This window comes from Danio rerio, chromosome 24, assembly GCF_049306965.1.
Source record: "Danio rerio strain Tuebingen ecotype United States chromosome 24, GRCz12tu, whole genome shotgun sequence".
NCBI lineage: Eukaryota > Metazoa > Chordata > Actinopteri > Cypriniformes > Danionidae > Danio > Danio rerio.
In genome coordinates, this window is record NC_133199.1 from 42,572,501 (window position 1) to 42,600,485 (window position 27,985).

Consider the following 27,985-nt stretch of genomic DNA (forward strand, 5'->3'; position numbering starts at 1 on the left):
TTTGTTTTGCTTGTTTGTCAGTTGCTTGTCTCTTTGTTGTTGTTTTCTGTCCTGTTTGTTTGTTTTTTGTCTTTCTGTTTGTTTGTTTTGTCTCTTTGTTGATTTGATTAGTTTTGTTTGTTTTCTGTCTGTCTTTCAGTTTGTTTGTTTTGTCTGTTTGTCAGTTGCTTGCCATTTTGTTTGTCTTTTTGTTTGTTTTATTTATTTTTCCTGTTTGTTTATTGTCTCATGATTTGTTATGTTTTTCTTTCTGTCTATCTCTTTTGCTTGTTTGTCAGTTACTCGTCTGCTTGTTGTTGTTTTTTGTTTTACTTCTTTTTTCCTGTTTGCTTGTTTTGTCTGTTTGTTGTTTTGTTTTGTATGTTTGTTGTTTTGTTTTGTTTTGTCTGTTTGTTTATTTTTCCTTTTTGTTAATTTGCTTTGTTCGTTTGTCTGTCAGTTTGTTTGTTTGTCTGTTTGTTAATTTGTTTATTTATTTTTGGTGGATCATTAGCTCTGCTGTAAATAGTTCTAAATCTAAAATGTAACCTAATGTAATCTAATATAACTATTTTCTTATAAAAGTATAATTATGATTTGTTTTTGCACATAACATGGCGGCTGCAGTGTGTGTGAGACACTGACGTGCAGTGTGGAGAGGAGCGTCTCCAGTGCGCTGGGCTCTTCTGATGAAGACGAGGAAGACCTTCGCTGAAGCTGGAATTTACTGACAGGAATCCAGCGCAGTCCCTCCAGCGGCGCACACGCACTCATGTCCTTCAGCAGCACCAGCACTGCATTACCGTGCTTGTCTTTAATGGGCTCGAAATACACCTGTCCCAGATCCACCGTGCCCAGCAGAGCCTGAGAAACACGAAAGAGGACAAATGTTTCACTATTTTGTGATGCTGAAAACACACACACCATATTTCCTCCAGCAACTTTTGTGCAAACAGCAGTGATGAACTACAACAAGATTGCAAGTTCAATCTTTTAGCCTGTGCAGTTTTCATTTGACGTGTGAATAAAATATAAACATTAAATCACATTTCATAATTTTCTGGGTCATTTTGAGGTACAATTCTCGCTAAGACTAAAACCAACTAAGACTTTTACTTCAATAAACTACTAATGTGCTGCTTATTAATAGTAAGCTAGTACTGTAGTTGGGTTTAGATTTAGGTAGGGTTAGATTTTAGATAAAATAAGAAAATGAGTACTGATAAACAGTTAATAACTTAATATATACCTATCTGAAATAGGCAAGTAATTGAAGTAGTTAATAGAGGGAATTAGTAGTTTTTGACCAGATTTGTTTTTAGTTTTTACACATTTCATGCTTTAAGATTAGTGTATTTACAAAATAAACTAATTAAAATGATATATAATAATAATAACAAAAGAAAAAATAACATAAAATAAACCAACAACAACAAAAATGCTCCTCCTGTTTAGTTAATGTTAATCTATTCCAAAATTACCTATATAAGTGAATACACAGTGCGACAAATATGATATGTGTTGAAAGGTTAAATAATAATTTAATAATAATAATAATAATTCAAAATGTCTCAGCTTTTAACCTCGGTTTATTTTGATCTCTAAGTTAAGAGTTATAATAAATGTATTTTTTATGTATTAATACGATATGTGATCGTTGACCATAAATAAGTATACTTTTTTCATACTGAGATTTATGCTGTTATCACATAACAGCTGACTGCTGACTAAATAAGCTTTCTATTGATGTTAGGTGGTCTGAGGGTCCAAAAAGATCAACACAATTGAGAAAATCACCTTTAAAGTTGCCCACTGCTTAGCAATGCACATTACTAATCAAAAGTGTAGTTTTTATATGTTCACAACAGAATATTAATATTTACAAAAATATCTTCATAAAAGAAAAATATCTTTACTTAATATTTAAATAAATAATTTTGACACATTTAATGTATTTTGGTTATTGCCCCAAATATACCTGTGCAACATAAGACATAAGGTTTTGTGGTCCAGAGTCACATATAATCCCACATATTCTTTCATTCAATGTTCAGACACTGTAATCAAAGTTTCATTCATCCCACACCTTCAATTATCTAGAAAAAATATAACAATGTTCTGTTAAAATATATGTTTGTAGACAGATTTTTCACCCTTTGACTGTTTTGATAGTTAAAAAGATTTTTAAAAATCAGCTTAGTATTTTAGCTCAATAGAAGCTTTTCTTTTGTTTCTGTAATGATGCATCATCTGTTCTGGTGTTCGCTTTAGCTTGTTTTGTTTGTGTGTAGCCGATTCACCTGTAGTTGTGCCGCTGCCTGCAGCAGTTTGAGGCGTGTCTGAAGTGTGCAGGAGCTGCAGGCGTGAGCAGGACTGATACACTGCTGCATCCAGCTCAACTCCTCCCACAGGTGACACACCTGACAATAACACACACACACACACACACACACACACACACACACACACACACACACACACACACACACACACACACACACAACCATGAAGACAGCATTCAATACTAAAGCTCCTGTGTAGTGCTTTGAAATGTTAATTTTTTATTCTATGAGAGGGCCAAACATGTAGTAGCTCCGCCCCTTTTAAAAATACAGTCAATAGTGTTTTGTTTTATCACCGCTCTGCCAGTGAGAGTGGTTGAGCTCAAACATCAAATGAAAAGCAAATGAGAAACGTCTTGAAGGGGGCAGGCATGTCAGACACTGGAGAGCATTTGATTGGTCACGATTTGATGAGAAACTGTAGTATGAAGTGATAAAACATTGGTCCACTTGGGCGGAAATGACAAACTACAAGCTTCACACTCTTATATGAGCTTTATATCTACTTAATGTGAATTTTGTCACTGTTTTGCCGCACACTAGCTTATAGATACAGTTGAAACCAGAATTTTACATACACTTTATAAAAAGGAACATAACCATTTTTTTTAAATGTCTGATGGTAAATCATACAAAAATTATTAATATTTTAGGTCCGTTAGGATTACCTAAATGATTTACATTTGCTAAATGCCATAATAATAAGAGAGTTTTTTTTTTTTTTTAAGAATTTTTTATTAATTTCTAGACAGCCAAATGTTTACACACATTTTCTTGGTGTTTTTTAGCTTTGCTTTTAAACTGTATAACTTTGGTCAAATGTTTTGCGTTTCCTTCCACAAGCTTCTCACAATAGTTTGCAGGAGTTTTGGCTCACTCCTCCTGACAGAATTGCTGTAACTGAGTCAGGTTTGTTGGCTGTCTTGCTCGCACAAGCTTTTTCAACTCTGCCCACACATTTTCTATAGGATTGAGATCAGGGCTTTGTGATGGCCACTCCAAAACATTCACTCTGTTGTCCTTAAAGCACATCTTAACTAATTTGGCAGTATGCTTAGGGTCATGGTATGTTTGGAAGATCCATGTGTGGCCGAGTTTTAATTTCCTGGCTGATGTCTTGAGATGTTGCTTCAGTATTTCTACATAATGTTCTTTCTTCATGAAGCCATCTATGCTGTGAAGTGGACCAGTCCCTCCTGCAGCAAAACAGACCCTCAACATGATGCTGCCGCCCCCATACTTCACAGTTGGGATGGTGTTCCTGGGCTTGTAAGCTTCCCCCTTTGTCCTCAAAAATGTAACACTGATCATTGTGGCCAAACAGTTCAATCTTAGTTCCATAAGACCACAGGACATGTCTCCAAAAATTTGTCTTTTCCCAGTGTAATTTAGAAAATTGTAATCTGGCTTTGTTGATTCTGGCTTGTTGATGTTCCCATGTTGTCACACAATGAAGCAGTGTGTTTGAGGTTTTCCTAAATACTATTCTACAGTTGTACCTCCAATTAACTCAAATGTTGGCAATTAGCCAATCAGAAACTTCCAAAACTTTGACATCATCATCTGAGCTTCATCAGAGGCAGAATAATCTTATTGTATGTAAACTTGACTTTCAAGAAAAGTTATAACAATTTCTTAATAAATCTCTCTCTCATTATTCTGCTATTAAGCAGAACATAAACTAATGTGATTATCCTAACTTACCTTAAAGAGAAAAAGTTTGGTCACATTAACATCTGACTTTTTTTAAATGGTTATGTGCCTTTTTATACAGTGTGTGTAAACTTCTGCTTTCAACTGTATCCTTGAAAGGAATAATACTGATGCTAACATCTAAAAAATCTTATTTTAATTTCATGGAAGCTTTAAACAAAACATGACTTCAAACTAAAACTAAACTACAGGCAACGCAGCTCAGTGAAGCAAGCAAGTACGAATGCTTTGATTTATTATTGGAAGAAGGTTTAACAGAGTTATTTCATGTGCATCAGCAAACGTTCCATTGATCCACCTCATTACCTTTGTGAACCAGAGTAAATCCTGTGCGTGACAGCTGAAGGAGTCGTCCACCTCTACAACCGGCAGCTGATCCTCTGGAGTCACCAGAACGTTTTCATCTTGATAAAATATACAGGCTAGATAAAGACCTCTGTGGACCAGAACAGAGAGAGGAGTCATGGAGAATGCAGACAGCATCAATACTGCAACAGCTACATTCTCATGCTGTTTTTTCTCACCTTTTCAGGTTTTTGACAAATTTGCTGGTGGGCTGGAAGAGATGCCGCAGACTTTTAGAGACAGAATGTTTTCTGGTGTTCGACGGAGCTTTGATTTGTTCTAAACACAGAGAGGATGGAAACACAAGAGAAACAGAAGAGTCTTTTCTCAAGCTTTAGATCTTTGGTTGTACTACACTCACTAATAGGGTTACGCAATATACTGAAATTATATAAATATCGTATATGTGATTTTGTAATATTTTGATAGATCACAAATTATCGAAATATTACATATGCGCATTTGTGATATTTTGATAATGACAAATGTTTTAATAATGTGCAAATCTCAATATACATGTCAATAGCAATATACCAAAATTTCAATACATCGCAAATTACAGAAAGAATGCATATGCGCATTTGTGATATTTCGCTAATGAGAAATGTTTTGATAATGAGCAAATCTCAATATACATGTCAATAGCAATATACCAAAATTTCGAAATACTGCAAATTACCAAAATATCGCATATTCGCATTTGTGATATTTCGATAATCACAAATGTTTCAATAATGGACAAATCTCAATATACAAATCAACAGCAATATACAAACATTTCTATATACCGCAAAAAAAATGAAATATTGCATATGTGGATTTGCGATATTTCGATAATCACAAATGTTTCGATAATGCACAAATCTTAATATACATATCAATAGCAATATACCAAAGTTTTATTATACATCGTTATTTTAATATAACGAAATATTGAATATGCACATTTGCGATATTTCGATAATGACAAATGTTTCGATAATGTGCAAATCTCCATATCAATAGCAATATACCAAAATTTCAATATACCCCAAATTAATAAAATATTGCTTATGTGCATTTGCAATTCTTCAATAAGGACAAATGTTTCCATAATGTGCAAATCTCAATATACCAAAATTTCTATATACAGTACCGCAAGATATGAAATATTGCATATGTGGATTTGCGATACTTCGATAATGACAAATGGTCAGATAATGTGCAACTCTTAATATACATATCAGCGATATATTCAAATTACTGAAATATCATATATGCACATTTGTAATGTTTCGCCTTTTCAAAATGATTGAAATATTGCATATGTGAATTTGCGATATTTCAATATATTGTAAGTTATTGAAATATCTCAAATAATCTCACATAACATATATTGTAAAATGAGCATTTGTGATTTTTTTTTATTATTTGCAATATATTAAAATTATCAAAATATTGCATGTGCATTTGTGATATTTTGATTTATGACAAATGATTGAAATATTACAAATGTGCATAGTTTATATATGTCAATATAAGCATTTGCAATATTTTGACAATGTGCAATGTATCAAAATTATACATTTTACATATATCATTTAAAAAACTGCATTTGTGATATTTCAATACTTTGTGAATAATCAAAGATATATGAAATATCGCAGTTGCGCAAACCGCAATATACATATCAATATATGCACATTTGCGATACTTTGATATATTGTAAATTTTTGAAATATCTCAAATACACATATCATACATCGTGTTTTGTGCATTTGCAAAGTTTCAATACTTTACGTTATATCGGAATTATTAAAATCTATCGCAAATGTGCAAAACGCAATATACATAGCAATAGCAGTATATCAAAATTATCGAAAATCACATATGCACATTTGCGATATTTAAATATATCGCAAATTATTAAAATATCAAAAATGCGCATATTGTTTGTCAAATAATTTAACAGTAATGGAGGAACGCCGCCAAATGTAGCGAAGTAAGAGTAATGATTTTTCTCTAATAATTTTAGAGTAAAAGTAAACAGTTTTTCATGTAATCAAAAAGTACACGTTACTCAACAATGTTACTCAAGTAAATGTAACGAAGCAAATGTAACTCGTTACTACCCACCTCTGATCATCACAACATTAAACTGTTTTTCAGTACATTTTTTAGTGTAGTATCTTGTTTTAACCAAGCCCAATACCTAAAATTAGCCATTATGCTGTGTGTGTTGGTGTGTGTCGGCTTGGACCAACAAAAGAGCCTCATAGATCACTCTGAGCAGTGTGAACAGAGTGAAGATTGTGACTCTGAAGGCCCTTTTATACTTTAATTAGAGTTTAATGATCAGTGTTCGGAGCAGGCGGTGATTTCCACATAGAGAGTGTGCTTCAGATTTATCCCCGTTAAGTCACACTAAAATAAATCCTCAGCCCCGATGGCCTAAAAACAACAAACAAGACCCCCGGAGTCGCCCCCTGGAGACCGGCTCAGCCCCTCTGAAATATTAACTCCACATTTGTTTTAAAGCGCTTAAATGTTTGTGGTCGCGGTGGCTGCGGCTCGGCGTGAATGAGGAGGTGTTTCATTCAGTAAGTGAGTGTTTACCGTGGCATGCGCAGTGACGGTGCGCCCCTTTAATTTGCCCCAGGAGCTGCTCTAACGCCTCTTTCAGACCCTGCTGGCGGGGGGGAAGACCATCCACCTCCCTCCAACCTGCAGAAACGAAAACAACAACAGATGCATATCAAAATGTGACACGCTTCAAATCACTTTCAAGAACTAGCACTGGTTACTCGGGTGTCAGTAAATCAGTCAGTTTTCTCTTATATCACTGCATCAAGCACAAACACACGAACGCACACACACTGCAGGTAAACAGGATGATGTTCTGATGGTGTGTTGGTTGCAGTCCGGTTCCCGAGGAAGCGGGGAAAACATGGACACTCTATTCCCGGAATGTCTAGCACAGACCCTCTCTTCAGCCTGGCTAACCTCAGCGAGAGCATGTGCGTGTGTGTGTTATGACAGAGATAGAGCGATGGGGGGAAAAAGGGACGCAAACATGATGTAAATTAGAAAAATTGTGTTCAAATCATTTCTGCGTTTGCCTGTAAAGTGGTGTGTGCATGTGAGTGTGAACTGCAGAGGGAGACAACAAGTGTGTGAGTGTGTGTGTGTGTGTGTGTTTGAGCTGCTGTATAAGAGCCGTTCTGTCTGCAACTTTACAGCCTCTCACAGACATGCAAATATTTCCAGAGGGAGTCGAAATGGAAAACACAAACACACATTGAAATTAGCATGCTCAAAACACACACACTTACACACACACACACACTCGACGTAAAAGAGCACTAAAATATGTGAGAGAAAGCTGGGCTTGTCCTCGCAAACACAAAAACAAAGACACATAAAATAAAGCTAGACAAAATCTGACAGATATACTGTCACACACATACACACACACACATACACACACACTTTATATGTATCATCTGTGCTTTTTATTGTGTTTTGTATTAGTTTTGGTGGTTTATGAGGACACAAATTTGTATAATGCCATATTTATGATGACCTAGGCATTGCAATGTTGAGGTGGTTAATGAGGACATGCCGTGTCCTCGTAATTCAAAACGCTTAAATTGTGTGTACTAGTTTTGGTGGTTTATGAGGACACCAATCTGTATAATGCCATATTTATGATGACCTAAGCATTGCAATGTTGATGGGGTTTATGAGGACAAGCCTTGTGTCCTCGTAATTCAAAACGCTTAAATTGTGTGTACTAGTTTTGGTGTTTTATGAGGACACACATTTGTATAATGTCATATTTATGATAACCTAAGCATTACAATGTTGAGGTGGTTTATGAGGACATGCTGTGTCCTCGTAATTCAAAACACTTCAATTGTGTGTACTAGTTTTGGTGTTTTATGAGGACACACATTTGTATAATGCCATATTTATGATAACCTAAGCATTGCAATGTTGAGGTGGTTTATGAGGACATGCTGTGTCCTCGTAATTCAAAACACTTCAATTGTGTGTACTAGTTTTGGTGGTTTATGAGGACACAAATTTGTATAATGTCATATTTATGATGACCTAAGCATTACAATGTTGAGGTGGTTTATGAGGACATGCTGTGTCCTCGTAATTCAAAGCACTTCAATTGTGTGTACTAGTTTTGGTGGTTTATGAGGACACAAATTTGTATAATGTCATATTTATGATGACCTAAGCATTACAATGTTGAGGTGGTTTATGAGGACATGCTGTGTCCTCGTAATTCAAAACACAAATTGTGTGTACTAGTTTTGGTGTTTTATGAGGACACACATTTGTATAATGCCATATTTATGATAACCTAAGTATTGCAATGTTGAGGTGGTTTATGAGGACATGCTGTGTCCTCGTAATTCAAAACACTTCAATTGTGTGTACTAGTTTTGGTGGTTTATGAGGACACAAATTTGTATAATGTCATATTTATGATGACCTAAGCATTACAATGTTGAGGTGGTTTATGAGGACATGCCGTGTCCTCGTAATTCAAAATGCTAAAATCATACTTTGTTGGGTTTTTTGACATCACAAATTTCCCCTGAGGCTTGGGTTTGGGGTTAGTCTTTGGGTGAGGCCTAATAATAAGCATTTTTACAGTATAAAATACAATACAGGCCCTGGAGCGTCCTCATAAACCACCAAAACCAACATGTGTTTATGTGTGTGTGTAACTCACTGGAGGGTGTAGCACAAGCAGGTTCTGATATCTGAGGTGAACTCCATCCCTTCATATTATATGCTGAGACCTGGACATAACAGCCTGTGCCCTGAAACAAGAGACAGATCTGTGACTGATGCTGTATTTAACACAAGCTAGCACAAAGTTCTTGGTGTTTACTAGCTGAGCTACACTTTGTAGTAAATTCTCCTCCGGATACCAACCGCAGCGAGTCCTGTGATGTCATACTGGAGTTGAGTCACGTCTTCAATGACCGTCTCACCCAGCAAAGGGCTAAATGAAGAAACACTGCTCCAGCTCACTGAGACGCACAGAAGCAAAGCAGGAATTTAGCAGGAGTTGCACTGACTAATCTACTAGTTCTAGACTACTACTCATGAAATATGCAACTTCAACCTAAACCACTTGTTTCGTATGGCATCCTGGGATTGCAAAATATATCTAGATTTAAACAAATGTTAAAGTGAAGGAATTTGAACCAGTGTTTTTGGTTCACAGAGTCTGACTAGGAGATTTATAAGATGGTTTGCTAAAACACAATCTTTTAAAGGTGTTGTTGTTGATCCCAGTTGCAAGAGCAAGAGATAATAGCTTGACCTCTTGTTGATCATTTGGAAAAGTGTCAGAAGGTGGATTTTTCCCATGAATCATCTGTTGATCTGCATCCCAATCATAACAAATACTGCAGAAGACCTACTGGAACTCACATGGACCCAAGATTCTCACAGAAATCAGTCAAGTTTGGTGAGGGAAAATCATGGTTTAGGGATACATTCAGTATGAGATCTGCAGAGGGGATGGCAACATCAACAGCCTGAGGTATCAAGACATTTGTGCGGCCCAATACATTACAAAACACAGGAGAGGGCAGATTCTCCAGCAGGACAGCGCTCCTTTTCATGCTTCAGCCTCCACATCAAAGCTCCTGAAAGCAAAGAAGGTCAAGGTGCTCCAGGATTGGCCAGCCCAGTCATCAGACATGAACATTATTGAGCATGCCTGGGGTAAGATGAAGGAGGAGGCATTGAAGATGAATCCAAAGACTCTTGATGAACTCTGGGAGTCCGGCAGGAACGCTTTCTTTGCCATTCCAGATGACTTGATTAATCAGTAATTTGAGTCATGTCAGAGATGTACGGATGCAGTCCTCCAAGCTCATGATGGAGTCAGACACAATATTCATTCTGTCTCCACTTTATATTCTATACTGGAAATTATTGTTGTTATTGGCAAGACTTTAGTCTCAGTAAAGTCAGACCTTACTGTCCTAATGAAATCATTCAAAATCAAGCCATGACCATGTTTTATTTTGATCAAATAAGCGTCATCTAGAAGCCTTTGCCTTTCATAAAAGACACTTTTGAAACCAAATGATCAACTAGAAGTCAAGTTAATATTTGCTGTTCCTAAAACTTGAATAGTTGACAAGACAGGTAGTGGACTAGTTTAAAACATTGTTGTCAATTGAACTAAAGCTGAAAATATATGTGTAGTACAAAATCACATTACATTAGTTGAAGCTCTAAAATTTCTAACTGTGAAAAAATAAAATTAGACAGTTTTATTACAAAAATTCCAGGACTTTTCCAGGACTTTCAAGTCAATTTTCATGACCTAATGTTTCATGCATTTTCTACATATAAGTGGTAAATCATAAGAAAGGTTTAAATTTATTACAGCATATCATAAAACACAATTTATTTTAATATCTATGTAAAATAGATGATTAAAAGAAATAGATTAAGAAGAAATAGATGCTTACACAGCACTAATAACGTGAGAGCATGTTTTTGGCCAAGAAAATAAAAGAAGTAAAAACACCTCCATTACAGTATACAGATATTTGTCAAACTAATATTAGATGATTTTTATAGTTTGTTAAACTAGTAATAGTAGGTAAAACTACTTATATAATAAAGCTGCGATCACACTGTACTTTTTATTCCCGAGACTTCCATTCATAGACACGCGAATGCGGCAGACCAGAAATGCAAGCATGTGTTTCGCATTTCACTGCATACGAAAGTTCAAGCTTGGTGAATTCTTACCTGCGAAATCACATCAGGTGAATGCGTTAGACCAATAGATGGTCATTTAAAATAAGAAATTTAAAATATGAAGCAATGGCTGGGCCCACATGGAAACTGCACGCGCAGAATTCCGCAGATTTTTAGCCCATCATTAATTCTGTTTATTTACTTGAGTAAATGTGTGTAAATCTACATTTATTCTGTTTTTAAATTAATTACAGTAATATTATTGCCTAATGTCTTTTAGTAGATATATGAGAGACTTGCTTTGTTTGCCCAATAATGTGAATCTAATTGGATTTGCATTTTAAACCTCACATTTTTTTATATATTAAGGTTTTAGTTATAATACTTATAATACTTAAAAATCTGCAGATTTTTACCAAAATTCTCTGCAGAAATAGCAAAAAACGTCTGCAGATTCAGTCTGGCCCTGGCAATCGCTCTATTTTATTAATGTCTAATAATATTATTTAGCCCCGTACCTTTTCATAGCGCTGTACGACAAAAAATTCGCAAGCACAAGCTCTAGTGTGACCGCAGCTTAAGTCACTTTAGACAAAAACATCTGCTAAATGACTAATGTAAATGTAACTTCCATGATTTTTCCAATACCTGGTGGGTTTTCAGGCCTGGAAAATGCCATGTCAAAAATCCATGACTTTTCCAGGTTTCCATGAGCGTATGAACCCCGATTATTATACGATATTGACCTTATTCTAAAATGCGGAAGTGCGCCTGTTTTCGCGATTGTCTTAGAACTTCCGATTCAGTCGCCTATGGGAAAAATGACTAGGAATAATAAACAGCAGAAAACGGTCAAACTACTTGCTCTACAAACAAATGTTTGCATGACTATACAGACCAAGTAGAATAATATAATAAGAAAATATCAAATTGCAACATCAAGCAGCGTAATGAGCAGTTTTTAACGTCAAAAAATGAATGGAAGTGAATGAGACCGGAAGTCTCGAGACAAAAAGATTCAAATGGCAGCGCCCACTCGTCGGCGGAGAATAAGGTGAATAGGATTTTTCTTTAAATATGAACACATTGTTTATGTTTTTTTTTTTTAAGTATTATTTAAAAAACACAAACAAAATAAAAAAGTTATTTTTATAAAAAAGATTTTCTGCTTTGAATGAAAGCACAGCTAAATATAAATGTAAATCTAAAAATGCTACTAAAATAATAAAAGCCAATTAAAATCTTAATGAAAACAAGGCATTCATTTAATCATTCATTCATTCATTCATTTTCTTGTTGGCTTAGTCCCTTTATTAATCAGGGTTCGCCACAGTGGAATGAACCTCCAACTTATCCAGCATATGTTTTACACAGCAGATGCCCTTCCAGCTGCAACCCAACACTGGGAAACACCCACACACTCTTGCACACACTCGCATTCACTACAGCCAATTTAGCATATTCAATTCTCGCATGTCTTTGGACTGTGGGGGAAACCGGAGCACCCGGAGGAAACCCGCGCCAACACATGGAGAACATTGAAAACAAGACAATACTAAACCAATACTGGATGGCGCTGAAAGAGTGAATCTGGCAACGTGGACATGTGATATTTCCATTTCTCAGCCGTGTCATCACAAATGTGTGGAACATATTTTCTAGTTGGCTGTTGCTCATCAGCTAGTGTGTTCAAGTGTTTTATTGACAGAATCCTCCCTCACTTACCGCGGTATTTGGTTATAACAGCCGAATTGTGACATAGAGGCTCTTGGAAGTAAACTCTGAGACTGGTGCCACTGCTGACACACAGATGTACGTCACTGGGAGGTTCGGGAGGACCTGAAATAAACAAAACACACACACTCAGTGTCATATACAGCAGGTGTAACCTCAGGTAAGTGTGTGTGTAACTACTCACTGGCATGTGTGTATCCCGTCTGCATGCGCTTATAGAGGCGGAGCTTCCATTCCCATGATTTCAGCTGTCTCTCTCTGTTTGACTCCTCCCTCTCTCCAGGCTCCTCCCCTGTCACCTGGGCAACCAGCTCTGCTATACGATGCTCTGCCTCTTGCACCAGAGAAGCCAGGTGAGCAGCTCGACCTTCAAGACTTAAAACTAGAGAAGATATTAAACTAATGTAACAAACACCTGCTCAAATATTCAGAAATGAAGATGAGTTATGAGATAATATGAGACTAGAGCAAAGATTGTAACTCTTAGGCTGCATTTACACTGCATGCTTCAAGTGACTCAATTCCCGATTTGTTTCTCTCATGTGGCACAGATCAGATATTAGCCCATGTATGTGTAAGCAGGAGATTCCGATTTACTCAAATCAGATTCAGGCCTTGTTCACATGTGGAAATTTATCCGATAAGAATCGAATCTGTGCCCTCATGTCTGCAGTGTAAGCAGATAGATCAGATTTTAACCTGCCAATGCGAGTCATTCAATAAAAACCATAGCGAATGCATAAAATTCTGACACTTTCATTTCAGAACAGACTTCAGCAGAGTCCCAAACCTTACATTTCATGTACTACAACAACAAAAAAGCATTTATATTGTCATATAGCACAAGTATTCAAGCATGTTAGCGAGCGAGAGAGAGAGAGAGCGCGCAACACGTCCAAAAAAAAAAATGGATGAAAAATAATCTGGACATTTCCAAACATGAAAATCATAACTATATTATAAAGTATATTCAGCTGAACAAACAATTTTTGCTCTTAAGCATAAAAATTATGAATGGCATAATTATGTATTATGAATTTTAAACTTCATTAATTACTATAAAATATCTAAAATGAGCCAATTTGATACAAGCAAATTAAAATTAAAAATCATAGTCGAATTACTTATTTTAAACAGATATCAAAAATGACACTCATATTTCACTATAAATAAATTGCACTATGCATGACTAATATTTGAAATATTAAATAATTATTATTTGAATATTCAATATAAATTATGATGAGTACAGCAAATACTGCCACAGTACAACAATAATATTTGTAAAAATAAAAATAATTGGACATTCCCAAACATGAACATGATAACAATTTAAAGTATATTTAGCCAAACAAATAATTTTTGCTCTTTTGAACAAAAATGATGAATGGATTTCAAACTTAATAAATTACTGTAAAATGCTGAAAATTTGATATACTGAATAAAATAATTTGCATAACCATATTACTTGTACTGCAAATTTTGTGCATGACAATTATTGAAATTTTATATATCAATCATAAATATTAATCAATTATATTTGACAGATTCAGGAATTTTTTTAAGTATTTCGTCTTATATTTTTTCTTCTGGAGAAAGTCTTATTTATTTTATTTCGGCTAGAATAAATGCAGTTTTAAATTTTTTAAAAAGCATTTTAAAGTCAATATTATTAGCCCCCTTAAGCTATATTTGTTTTGGATTGTATTTAGAAGGCAGTGGCGCAGTGGGTAGCACATTCGCCTCACAGCAAGAAGGTTGCTGGGTCACTGGTTCGAACCTCGGCTCAGTTGGCGTTTCTGTGTGGAGTTTGCAAGTTCTCCCTGCCTTCGCGTGGGTTTCCTCTGGGTGCTCCGGTTTCCCCCACAGTCCAAAGACATGCGGTACAGGTGAATTGGGTTGGCTAAATTGTCTGTAGTGTATGAGAGCGTGTGTGAATGTGTGTGTGGATGTTTCCCAGAGATGGGTTGCGGCTGGAAGGGCATCTGCTGCGTAAAAACTTGCTGGATAAGTTGGCGGTTCATTCCGCTGTGGCGACCCCGGATTAATAAAGGGACTAAGCCGTTAAGAAAATGAATGAATGAATGAATTTATCCAGAACAAACCACTGTTATACAATGACTTGCCTAATTACCCTAACTTGCCCAATTAACCGAGTCAAGCCTTTAAATGTCACTTTAAACTAAATACTAGTGTCCTAAAGATTATCTAGTCAAATATAATTTACTTTTATCATGGCAAAGATGAAAGAAAACAGATATTATAAATGTTTTTTAAAACTATTAGGATAAGAAATGTGCTGAGAAAAATCTTTTCTTTAAACAGAAATTGGGGGAAAATATACAGGGGGGGCTAATAATTCAGGAGGGCTAATAATTCAGACTTCAACTGTGTATCTTTTCCATGAATTATGACCTGGACATTCCCAAACATAAAAACGATAACTATATAAAGTGTCAGAGAAAGTGCCATTATGTTTTGATCAGTGGTGTGGCATACCGCATCACATTACTGCCGCCGCCGCACTACTGCAGCAATCAGCCGCTACTGCTTTATTGTAATGTACAGCATGTGGCCGACATCTGTAGATGTATGGTTTATGAATCATAAAGTGGAGCGCGTTTGATCACAGTGAGCGTGTACTCACAGTGGGGACTCTCTTTGGCCCCGGCTCTCAGCAGCAGTTTGGCCATGGGCACGTTGTTGGTCATGATGGCGATGTCGAGCGGCAGCAGGCCTTCACTGTTGGGTGTGTTCAAGTCCAGCTCCTCCAGACTGAAGGTGTTCAGCAGAGACTCCACCACGTCCAGCTCCTGATGCTCCACCGCTTCAAACAGAGCCTCGTTACCCTGGAACTAAACACACACACACAGTCTTGGAGAAGTTCATGCTAACACATGCATGCAAGCTGTAAAACTGCAAACACACATGCGTGAAACATCAGTGTCATTTCTGATTAGAGTATAGGATGTTTGAGGTACAATTTCTTTAACTGCCTGCAAAATATTTTCTTAAAGGGGCAGTTAATTTACTCACTGTCAGGAAATTTAAAGGGCCATGAAATCCCCTCGTTTCAGCAGGGTGTTTTCACACCTCTACTTTGGAAAAAGTCAGAAAAGTGGGCGTGTCCAGCTCTGTTTAGGGGGGAGTGTCGGAGGAACTAAAGTGGGAGGGTGTGGGAGTGTCTATTTGGGCGCGCGCGAGTTTCAGTCAAAATACAAACACATGAGAAAGTGATGGTGTTTGACCTACATGGACATCTGTAGTCGAATCATTTGCCAAATGATTAAATGTTGGACTTTAACTGCAGTTTGGCTCTTTCATTCAGGGAATTCATTCATGCCCCTCGCGACAAACACGATATTTGATTCGAGGAGCTGCTCTAAGCGTGTATTTTTCATGCAATGTTTGATACCGCACGGCGAATGAGAGAAAAAAAAACTCTGCATTTCCCGGAAACTTAGATGCACACGGCAGGTAGCGTCAGAAAGCCGCGTGTGTTATTCCGGTCACAAAATGCGGTGCTATGTTTGCACTCAGTGCAATAGTTAACTTAATTCGATACGAACAAACTGAATAAACAAAGAGCACTGCTCGCTCACTTACCAAATCTGTAGAGACAGGACAATCATCAGCAACTAGAGCCGGTCTTTATGAAGAGGAGACTAACGTTACAAGCGAATCCGGATTTCAGCGTTTGCAGATGAGAACAGCTCTCAGGTAAACACTAATCCTCCTTAGACACGTAAGTTATTGTTGTCGAGCGTCGCGTACACTGTTAATCCACACGTGATCCAGCTGAGCTCTCACAGAGAGAAAACGAAACTTAACTGCAGCAAACTATAAAAGCAACACTTCACGCCTGTTTTGCCAACACAACGTGGCGTCTCTGTGGCGTAAACACTGTGACAGTAATGAATATTAATGAAGTTGCACAATAGAGCGCTCTGATTGGTTTGAACCAAGCCTTACTCATGCATTAATGCAGCACACTGTAAGACGTAATAAGACTCACTCTGGCACAGACGTCCAGTCTGCACGCTGGAATACACGCTATTATCTCATGACCGTGACGCAGCTTCAAAAATTCATTTCAAACTGGAAGTACGAATTTGCTTGAAATAACGCAAAAACAACCGATTTACACTTTTTAGTGAAATATAGGTGTCCTAATAGTGTTTTTAGCAGTGTGGGACACATATATGACTGTCAACAGCTCAAACACATGTGTTTTGGTGTTTCGTGACCCTTTAAGATAGAAAGGGGACATATTATGCGAAAAAGACTTTCATGAGGGGTTTAAACCTCCCGCTCTCCCACATGAAGCTTATACGGAAGTAAATGAAACTGCGACTCATTGAAATTCCACTAGTCCTGGCTCCATAATAGAGCAGATTTCTATTGACCCTAATGTTAAAATGGCCAACTTTACAGCAGAAAGAAACATGTTTACAGCCTGGTTCAAAGATAGATATTGGTTCATATAGCTACTATTACCCTTCATGACAACTGTGAGAGGAGTGAATTTAGGGCTGCTCGATTATGGGAGAATTCATAATCATCATTATTTTGGCCATAATTGTAATCATGATTATCAGTCAAAATTATTTGCTCTTTTGTGAATTTTTTTTATATATAAATATTTCCCAAATTATGTTTAAAAGAGGAATTTTTCACAGTATTTCCTATAATATTTTTTCTTCTGGAGAAAGGCTTATTTGTTTTATTTTGTTTTATAGAACATGCAAACTGCACACAGAAATGACAACTGGCCCAGCCGTGACTTGACCCAGCGACCTTGCTGTGAGTGCTATTCACCTTATTCTCAGCTGTCGAGCGGGTGCTGCCATTTGAATCTTTTTGTTGTGCGACTTCCGGTCACATTCACTTTCATTCATTTTTTGACGTTAAAAACTGCTCATTACGCTGCTTGATGTTGCAATTTAATATTTTCTTATTATATTATGCTACTTGGTCTGTGTAGTCATGCAAACATTTGTTTGTTGAGCGAGTAGTTTGACCGTTTTTGCCGTTTATTATTCCTAGTCATTTCTCCCATAGGCGACTAAATCGGAAGTTCTAAGACAATCGCGAAAACAGGCGCACTTCCGCATTTTAGAATAAGGTCAATACGCCTCTGTAATGTTCTACTAGACCAAAAAAATCCACTTGCATCTTGGTAATTAAACAGCACAATCAAATTTGCATTGTTTTTATAGTTATTCTAGCCTCCTTTTCATTACAAATATCTAGGAATTCTAATGTAAAACACCTTTGCATGAGCAGCAAATAGATCTTGCCTTGATTTCTGAAAAGGTAAGAGGGGAAAAAGGTCTTAATCACTGGCTCTTTCGCATCATTATCAACTGTGATTGATTGCTTTATATGTCAGTCAAACCGTTTCATTCTGCTGAAATAAACTCAACATCCTATATCATCAGATAGTCCACATTGGTTCCTGTCATTGTAGGGTTTCTGCACTAGTGTTTGTATCTCACCATGGTGGTTTTGTGTGACTGCTCTTTGTCCGACTGTCCCGGGAGTGTCGTATCATCCAAAACCAGGTTTGCTGTTCTGAATTTCCCCGACAGGTTCCTGTAGAGACGCCGCGCTGCGCTCGGTGGAGACGAACATGATGTGCTGTATTTCCGTGCAATCAGAGGATGAGGGTCTGGAATCTGTTGAGTCATTTTGGATTCGGCCCTAAAAAATTAATTATGCAGGAGAAGAGAATTGATGAGATGACAATTTGAATTGTTCTGTTTGAAACGTATATATTTAGCGTACAAAAAATGTAGAGCTGCACGATATTGGAAAAAACTGACATCCAAATGTTTTTTGTGATGCACATTGTGATGGCGACACAGTAGGCAGTGCTGTCGCCTTACAGCAAGAGGGTCGCTGGTTCGAGCCTTGGCTGGGTCAGTTGGCATTTCTGTGTGGAGTTTGCATGTTCTCCCCGTGTTCGCGTGGGTTTCCTCCGGGTGCTCCGATTTCCCCCACAGTCACATGCGGTACAGGTGAATTGGGTAGGCTAAATTGTCCTTTGTGTATGAGTGTGAATGAGTGTGTATAGATGTTGCGACCTGGAAGGGCATCCGCTGCCTAAAACATATGCTGGGGAATTTGGCGGTTCATTCTGCTGTGGCGACCACTGATTAATAAAGGGACTAAGGCGAAAAGAAAATGAATGAGTCAATGAATATATTGTGATATGAACACAATTTCACCAGATGGCTAGAATATCTCTATTTGACACTTTTCTAGGGAGTCTAACAGAATTCAGGTCAAGTCTGCATGATATTGGACAAAACAAACATTGTGATGTTTTGTATTTCAGTGAGATTTATTGCAAAATGAATATAATTATTTCACTAGATGACTTGAAAATCTCAGTTAGGAAAGAACTCGCAATTTTACATTGATTGGGATGATTTTATAGGACAGTTAATCTACATAAATGAAACAGACAGTGTTTTATTATTATTGTTATTATTTTTTTGGTGAGCTTAACTGTATTCAAGTATAAGTTGAGTAATCTAATATAAACAAATAATACTGCAGACTTTATTGTTCATTCATTCTTTTTTTTTTCGGCTAAAACCCTTTATTAATCTGGGGTCGCCACAGCGGAATGAACCACCAACTTATCCAGCATATGTTTTACGCAGCGGATGCCCTTCCAGCTCAACATATTACTGTCAAACACCCATACACTATCATTCACACACATACACCACGAACAATTGAGCTTACCCAATTCCCCTATAGCGCATGTGTTTGGACTGTGGGAGAAACCGAAGCAACCGAAGGAAACCCACGCCAATAGGGGAGAACATGCAAAGTCCAAACAAAAATGCCAACTGACTCAGCCGAGGCTCGAACTAGTGACCTTCTTGCTGTGAGGCCACAGAGCTACCCACTGCGCCACAGCGCCACCCAGTCTTCATTGTATAAAAAGTTAAATACAATAAACTTTTTTAATGCTATAACTTAATGCACTCACAATCTTACAGTCATATGCCTTAAAAACAAATCAAACAAGCAAACTTTCACTCAATTAAGGTTAAATTCACAATGACTCAGCAATGTTGTTCCTGGCCAGCTGTGATTCCACTCAAATGTTCTAAGGGATGAATACACTGACACTGAACTCAACATTGCAGATCCTGCGATGAAACTAAAGTGAATGATCACACTGGTGGTGGATGAGGAGATTCCCCTCTATGTGTAAAATGCTTCGAGTGCCCGGAAAAGCGCTTTATAAATGTAAGGAATTATTGTTATCAATTATTTTTATTAATTAGGCTGGCTTGTCAAAGCCAGACTACTGTTATCCTTTCTAAACTTATTATTATTATTCTTCTTCTGACTCTAAAAATCAAAATCTATCTCCTCCTTGAACTTTCGAACTATTACCACCAAACTCACACCAGACCTCCAAACTATTCTGACTCGGTATGCTATATCTCCTCAGACTGATTGGACTTTCGGTTTTCCGAAAAACGTCCCGGGACTGTCGGAAAAATCCCATAGACTTAACATTGGACCAAACTTTGTGACCTCGTAACTCTGCGTCAGACTGTCGCACAGAACTCTAACTGGGCTCATTTAACTCAGACTATCAAACTGCCAATGACTGATCACCTTTAAACTTTCTAGCCACGCCCTAGCAACCACTTTTGGACCCTAGAAACTGTCCCATAGACTTCCATTCAAAAGACTCTCATTGACTTAACATGGGATCAAACTTTGTGAGCTCATAACTCTGGATCAGACTGTCCTACAGACTAATGGCTGAGCTCATTTAACTACGACTACCAAACTGCCAATAACTGATGAGCTTTTAACTTTCTAGCCACACCCCTAACTACCACATACTGCACCCTAGCAACTGTCCCGTAGACTTCCATTACAAAAGACTCTCATTGACTTAACATGGGATCAAACTTTGTGAGCTCATAACTCTGCATCAGACTGTCATACAGACTAATGGCTGAGCTCATTTAACTACGACTACCAAACTGCCAATAACTGATGAGCTTTTAACTTTCTAGCCACACCCCTAACTACCACATACTGCACCCTAGCAACTGTCCCGTAGACTTCCATTACAAAAGACTCTCATTGACTTTACATGGGATCAAACTTTGTGAGCTCATAACTCTGCATCAGACTGTCATACAGACTAATGGCTGAGCTCATTTAACTCAGACTACCAAACTGCCAATAACTGATGAGCTTTTAACTTTCTAGCCACACCCCTAACTACCACATACTGCACCCTAGCAACTGTCCCGTAGACTTCCATTACAAAAGACTCTCATTGACTTTCCATGGGATCAAACTTTGTGAGCTCATAACTCTGCATCAGACTGTCATAGAGACTAATGGCTAAGCTCATTTAACTCAGTCTAGCCAGCAGCCAATCACTGATGGTCTTTTAACTTTCTAGCCACACCCCTAACTACCACATACTGCACCCTAGCAACTGTCCTATAGACTGTAATTAGGTGTGCTATCGAATGCTTATAATTCTAACATGCTAATGACATGCCAATCATGCTAGCAACATGCTACTCATATGCTAATCATGCTAATGACATGCTAACTCATACTGGAAACATGCTAATGACATGCTAATTTGTACAAGAATCATGCTAGTAACATGCTAATTCATACTAGACTCATGTTAATAACTGGCCTACATGCATATCTTTGCTTAGCAGTGTCCTATTGACTTGAGGGATGGCTCATCTGACTCAGACAACCAATGAGCATCTCAATATGATAATGAAGCTCACAAGCCACGCCCCCAAATTGATTCCATAGACTTCCATTAAAATAGGCCAAGATGCATATCTTTGCATAGCAGTGTCATACAGACATGGGGGTTGGTTCATTTTACTTAGACAGCCAACCACATTCAAGTGCACTCTGTAACCTCGCCCATAGCAACAAAACAGAGTACCCTAGCAACCATTCATCAACAGCTATATCTCAGCATCAGAACATCGTAGAGACTTGGAGATTGGCTCGTTTGACTCATGCTAGCAAACGGAACTTCCTAAATGCTACACATGCTAGCAGTGATTAGCTACATGCTAATATTGACTAGCCAAGTACTGTAACTTGCTAGAAATGCTTACTAAGTATAAATGTTTTATCAAGCATGTATGTGAGGCTTAACTAGTAACCAACCAGGGTACCCTAGCAACTGCCTAGCAACCACCCAAATTACCCTAGCAACCGCCTAGCAACCACCTAGCAACGGCCTAGTAATGCCTTAGTAAGGGCCTAGCGACCACTCAGGATACCCTAGCAACCGCCTAGCAATGCCTTAGCAACCACTCAGAATACCTTAGCAACCACCTAGCAACACCTTAGCAACCACCTAGCAACCACTTGGGACACCTTAGCAACCGCCTAGCAACACCTTAGCAACCACCTAGCAACCACTCATAACACCCTAGCAACTGCCTAGCAACGCCTTAGCAACCACATAGCAACCACTCAGGACACCCTAGCAACCACCTAGCAACACCTTAGCAACCACCTAGCAACCACTCAGGAATCCATAGCAACCACCTAGCAACGCCTTAGCAACCACTCAGAATACCCTAGCAACCATCTAGCAACCACTTAGGACACCTTAGCAACCACCTAGCAACACCTTAGCAACCACCTAGCAACCACTCAAAACACCCTAGCAACCGCCTAGCAACACCTTAGCAACCACCTAATAACCACTTAGGACACCCTAGCAACCGTCTAGCAACACCTTAGCAACCACCTAGCAACACCTTAGCACATGCTAATTCATGCTAGAATCATGCTAACAACATGCTAACTTCATGCTAGAATCATGCTAATTCATGCTAAAATCGTGCTAGTAACATGCTAATTTATGCTAGAATCATGCTAGTAACATGCTAATTCATACTGGAATCATGCTAGTAACATGCTAATTCATGCTAGAATCATGCTAATAACATGCTAATTCATATTGGAATCTTGCTAGTAACATGCTAATTCATGCTAGAATCATGCTAATAACATGCTAAATCATACTAGAATCATGCTAATGACATGCTAATTCATACTAGACTCATGCTAGTAACATGCTAATTCATACTGGAATCATGCTAGTAACATGCTAATTCATGCTAAAATCATGCTAATAACATGCTAATTCATACTGGAATCATGCTAGTAACATGCTAGTTCTTCCTAGAATCATGCTAGTAACATGCTAATTTATGCTAGAATCATGCTAGTAACATGCTAACTCATGCTAGAATCATGCTAATAACATGCTAACTCATACTAGAATCATGCTAATAACATGCTAATTCATACTAGAATCTTGCTAATTCATATTAGAATCATGCTAGTAACATACTAATTCATGCTAGAATCATGCTAGTAACATGCTTATTCATGCTAGAATCATGCTAATAACATGCTAATTTATACTAGAATCATGCTAGTAGCATGATAATTCATACTAGACTCATGTTAGTGACATGCTAATTCATACTAGAATCATGCTAATAACATGCTACTTCATGCTAGAAAAACACTAGTAACATGATAATTTTACTACAATCATGCTAATAACACACTAATTCATGCTAGAATTATGCTAGTAACATGCTAAATCGTGCTAGAATCATGCTAATAACATGCTAATCCATGCTAAAATCGTACTAATAAGATGCTAATTCATGCTAATAACTTGCTAATCTATGCTAAAATCATGCTAATAACATGCTACTTATACTTTTTCAAACTGTTTTTAAACTAAATAAACTATTACCAACAGGCTTTGTCAAGCCAGCCTCAAAGTTTGTCTCGACGAACTTTACTGTCTAGTTATTATTGCAATATCAAAGCTGAAACGATTTAAATTCACACAGAAACTCTCCAATAAAACATGGTTTTGATTTGATTTTGAGAGGTAGTTAAACATGTTTCATGCACTTACTATAGTGATTACAATGAATTATGCATATTTACATGTAGCTAATACAAAGCCTGACTCACATACAGGCATGGGATGATAACCGTTTTCAAGGTATATGGTGGTTTAGAAAAGTCAAGGTTTTAAAATTGCCAAAATTTCCTGCTTTACCGTTCCTAAGGTATGAGTAAGATGTTTTTTTTTAAGACAACAGTATCTTCAGCAGAAAAGATCTTCAAAGATGCCATTTTAAATCAATTTATTTAAATCTGCGTTTTTGAAACTTATAAAGATAGCAGAAGTCAAAGACTCATTTTAATAATTTAGTAATTAAATAATTTTTAATTAAAAAAAATGCTCCAAACTATTTGAAATGTTTCTCAAAATAAAATATTTTGTGTTTAAAGGGGAAAAAGGTTTTAGTTTTTTACCCAGACATTTAAAAAGAACTTATTTTGGGAGCAGTAATCACAATATTGTGAAACCGTGAAATTTTGATCCAAGGACATCATACCATCAAAATCTTGTACCGGCCCAAGCCTGCTCACATAATTAATAATATTACTAATAGTACTTAAATGAATTGTTAAACTGTAGCTTTCATCTTAATATATAGTGTAACCAAACAAACAGTTCATTCTTACTTTATGACTTTATTTACAAAATATTTCATCCTTCGTTACATAGCTTGCGATTTTAACACATTTCAAAGCGAGGATTATGCTTGAAATAAGTTAAATAGCCTCACTGATTGAGCGCTAATATAAATATTGCGGAACGTCGTGCACGCTTAGATCTCAGCGTTCATTCAGAGGGGCTTCAGATTTGGAAGGGGAACAAAGCGCTCCAAGAACTACAACTGTCACAAATGTTCTCGTATTAGGACGGACTATTGTCCGCGTCTGCCAGAAACAGGCAAACACCTCCGAGTGCTCTGATAATAACGCGGTTATTTTAACGGGCAGGTATGTGCTGTGTGCAGATAAAAGTGGGTATATTTGTGGCAGGGCCGGATCAGTTTCAAAGGCGGCTGATCTCCAGGCTTAAAAGTTTCTCCTCTTGTGCGGAACACACGGGCTGCCGAGCGAACGGCGCACACACTCACATGAAAGACTAGCAGATGAAAGAACGAGGGATAAAGAGAGAAAGACAAAAGAAACAGGGACACCACATGTTAACACAGCCGTCTCAGCACCCCATCAGACGAATAGTGATAGAATAGAACAGACACACACACACACCGTTTCCCAGCACACGCACTACTGTGAGGTCCGAGACCACACTGAGACCCCGGCATGCTGGAAATGAACACATTTTTAGAATTCTGAGACATTCCAAAAGCAAAGAGAGACTGATATTTCAGAATGAGTTCTGCTACTGATCAAATGCATCCCTGATCGGGTGACTTTCATTTTCTATCGATGCTCAAGATGATCTTCAGAATCCCGCTGGAGAACAGCCATCATCTGCTTTTGCTCATGAAGACACCAAATCAACATTTCCAGACATTCTCAAATCAATCATCAATTGGAACTTGTGAAAAGTGCAACAAACACTGATTTACATTGCGCACACACACACACAAACACACACAGAGAGTCAAGTTGGGGGCAAAAGTGCTGCAATATCTAGGGATTGCATCTGGCATCACATCAAAAGGCAAAGCAAAATTTAGCACGCAAATACGAGCACATTTAACACGTCCAGTAAGTCAAGGCTAAATGAGAATAGGCCGTAGTATGGAAAATTTAGTGAGTAATGCCTCCGTCTAAGAATAATAGCCATTGAGAACAGTAGGCGCATATAAACACATGCAATCCCGCACACATGTGCATGTGTTGAGCTCGCTGATGGTAAGAGATTACTCTTTACCGTTTCCCCGAACACATGTTCACATTTACCTCCGAGATCAAACTCTGCCCGATAGCGCTGCTAATGTGGCCGCTAAATTATCTGCTTTGTTTCACGTGAAACCATGATAAAAGCCGGAGAGGCGGTGTGTTTCTCTCACTCCTTTTAGCTCTGATGTTGCTATACAGAAAATAAACGGCAACTTGAACGCACTGTTCCATTTATTTATTCATTTTTAGAATGTTCCTGAGGTTTTGTTCTGCAGTGCATGTTATTCCGAAGACAGAAGGAATTATCAGCTTTCATAAAAAATTTAACAACTTGCTCTGAAATGATTTTTCCATTGACGTCATGCAGGCTATTCAGAAACGCTAGCCAATAGCCAAATAGCGATTCAGTGCATTGTTAAGGCAAATGTGCATCATGATGGGAAAGACGCAAGTCACAGATTGACTTTCAATGTCTCTTTGAAAAAATAAAAATGGTTTTCATCACAGTGACAGAGATGAACACACAACTGACGGCAAGAACCTTGTTCTGCATTTAGAGTAACTTTTAGCATAGAGTGGATACACACTTTGCGGTTTACATTCTCTGACTCAACACTTCAGCACGCGTTGTTTTTAATGAACACTGTCTTTTATAATATTAATGAACTAAAGCACACCATAAACATATTTGTTAATTAAATGTTGCCTGAAGCTAAAGTGATTCACGGCTGTTTTGCAATTATTTATGCTTTCAAGTTGCATTAAGTGGCCTTGATCTCTGCTCCAAAAACCTTATAATATTTATTTAACACATTTGTCATCATTTACTCATCCTCCATTGTTCCAAACCTATTTGAGTTTTATCTTAGTTTAGTTTAGTTTAGTTTAGTTTAGTTTAGTTTAGTTTAGTTTAGTTTATTTGTTTACAGGGTCAATGCACATTAATAAACATTACTGTAAAATGTGCCAGAATTAGCCAAGAATGGCTATTTTTCATCCGTAGACCCTTTACAGAATGATCTTCTCTTGAAGACAACATATAAACATATTGAAGACATTCAGCCATTGACCTCCATAGTATTTTTGGTTCCTACTATGCATGTGGATGGGTGCTTTTCAGTATCAGTGTTGGATTTGAGTGAACTGTCCCTTTATCCAGTTAAACTCTGCTATTATTTTGGGATTTCCGCCTGGATTTTGCCTACCCACATTTAAAAGCTTTCCAAATCCACATGCAGAGGTGTAAATGCAAAAATTTGGTATAAATTTAAAGAAAACCCTTTGAATTTTCATAAAACATAAACAAAAGTGTTTACAATATCTGCATATATTGTCTGTGTTATAATAAACACCTAAAAAAAGAAGTGCTTTTTGTATTTTTTTTTTTTTATAAACTCAAATTTGAAAGTGCACCTTTTAGGTTGTGTTGTCTAGCTTGCTGTAATTAATTTTGGTGGTTCCTGCACATGCCTGTAATCATAGGAAAAAAGAAAAATATCTCCACCATAATCTATGCAAAAGTTATTGTATTCCAGCTGATGAGAGGTGCTGTAAAAACCACAGGGAGCGATCATTGTTTTCATATTACACTATTCTTTTGTTTGATCAAACATAATTCACTCTGTTTGGAGCACGTCAGACATATAAAAGGATAACTTATGCACATCACCTCAAAAACAGAGGAGAAATGGCCCTGAAGTGCACAGCATAAGGTAAGAAATGACAGCTGTCTGTGCTATCTGGGGCTGCTTATTGATCATAAATGTATTGTTTTCACTTCTGCGCCATGGAAGCACCGCGATTCATTCGGCAATTGTTTGATATGTGAATATAATTCAGTAAAAAGAATGCTAGAACCGTATGAGCACCGGCAAGAGCTTTTATTTGAGCTATAACTTGTACATGTGTCATATGTGAACCATATGAAAACTATGAAAATGAACCAATGTTCAATACCCAGCTCGGGTCTCCAAAATACTGTGTATTTAAGTGTAAATAACTTCTGTACAGTAGGATACAAACCAAAGTGATGCATATGTGCATAAAATATAGATTCTACACTTTCAAACGACACCACTTAAGAGGGTCTGGTGCAATGCTAGCACTTTAAATCTTAAAGCGAAAGTCGATGACGCCACGGACCCCGAGTTTAACTGGTTAATATAAAACATTTAACTCTGCAGCTTAACAAAGTGACTTTTACTCTTACTTAATTTATTCTTACTTTTAAACATTATATTGTGAGCTTACACTCAAAAATCTGTTTTTTGTACTTCATTTATACACAATGTACGGTTTTAACATGTTAAAATGGCAATAAAAGCCACTTTTCAACATCA

The 27,985-nt window shown here is 37.4% G+C and overlaps 1 protein-coding gene across 3 annotated transcripts in view; it reads right to left on the reverse strand.

Annotated features, from left to right (window-relative positions):
• ankfn1b (ankyrin repeat and fibronectin type III domain containing 1b) overlaps nucleotides 1–27,985 on the reverse strand; it is a 160,574-nt gene that overhangs the window by 14,485 nt on the left and 118,104 nt on the right. For all 3 annotated transcript variants that reach the window (XM_017353975.4, XM_073941120.1, XM_073941121.1), the window contains 11 exons: nucleotides 18,341–18,545; nucleotides 15,490–15,697; nucleotides 13,027–13,224; nucleotides 12,834–12,947; nucleotides 9,315–9,412; nucleotides 9,109–9,199; nucleotides 6,975–7,082; nucleotides 4,559–4,658; nucleotides 4,341–4,470; nucleotides 2,280–2,399; nucleotides 625–843 (listed from right to left, as the gene is read on the reverse strand). In XM_017353975.4, the coding sequence (XP_017209464.1) occupies nucleotides 625–843; nucleotides 2,280–2,399; nucleotides 4,341–4,470; nucleotides 4,559–4,658; nucleotides 6,975–7,082; nucleotides 9,109–9,199; nucleotides 9,315–9,412; nucleotides 12,834–12,947; nucleotides 13,027–13,224; nucleotides 15,490–15,697; nucleotides 18,341–18,545 (1,591 nt within the window). The remainder of the gene's footprint in view (nucleotides 1–624; nucleotides 844–2,279; nucleotides 2,400–4,340; nucleotides 4,471–4,558; nucleotides 4,659–6,974; nucleotides 7,083–9,108; nucleotides 9,200–9,314; nucleotides 9,413–12,833; nucleotides 12,948–13,026; nucleotides 13,225–15,489; nucleotides 15,698–18,340; nucleotides 18,546–27,985) is intronic.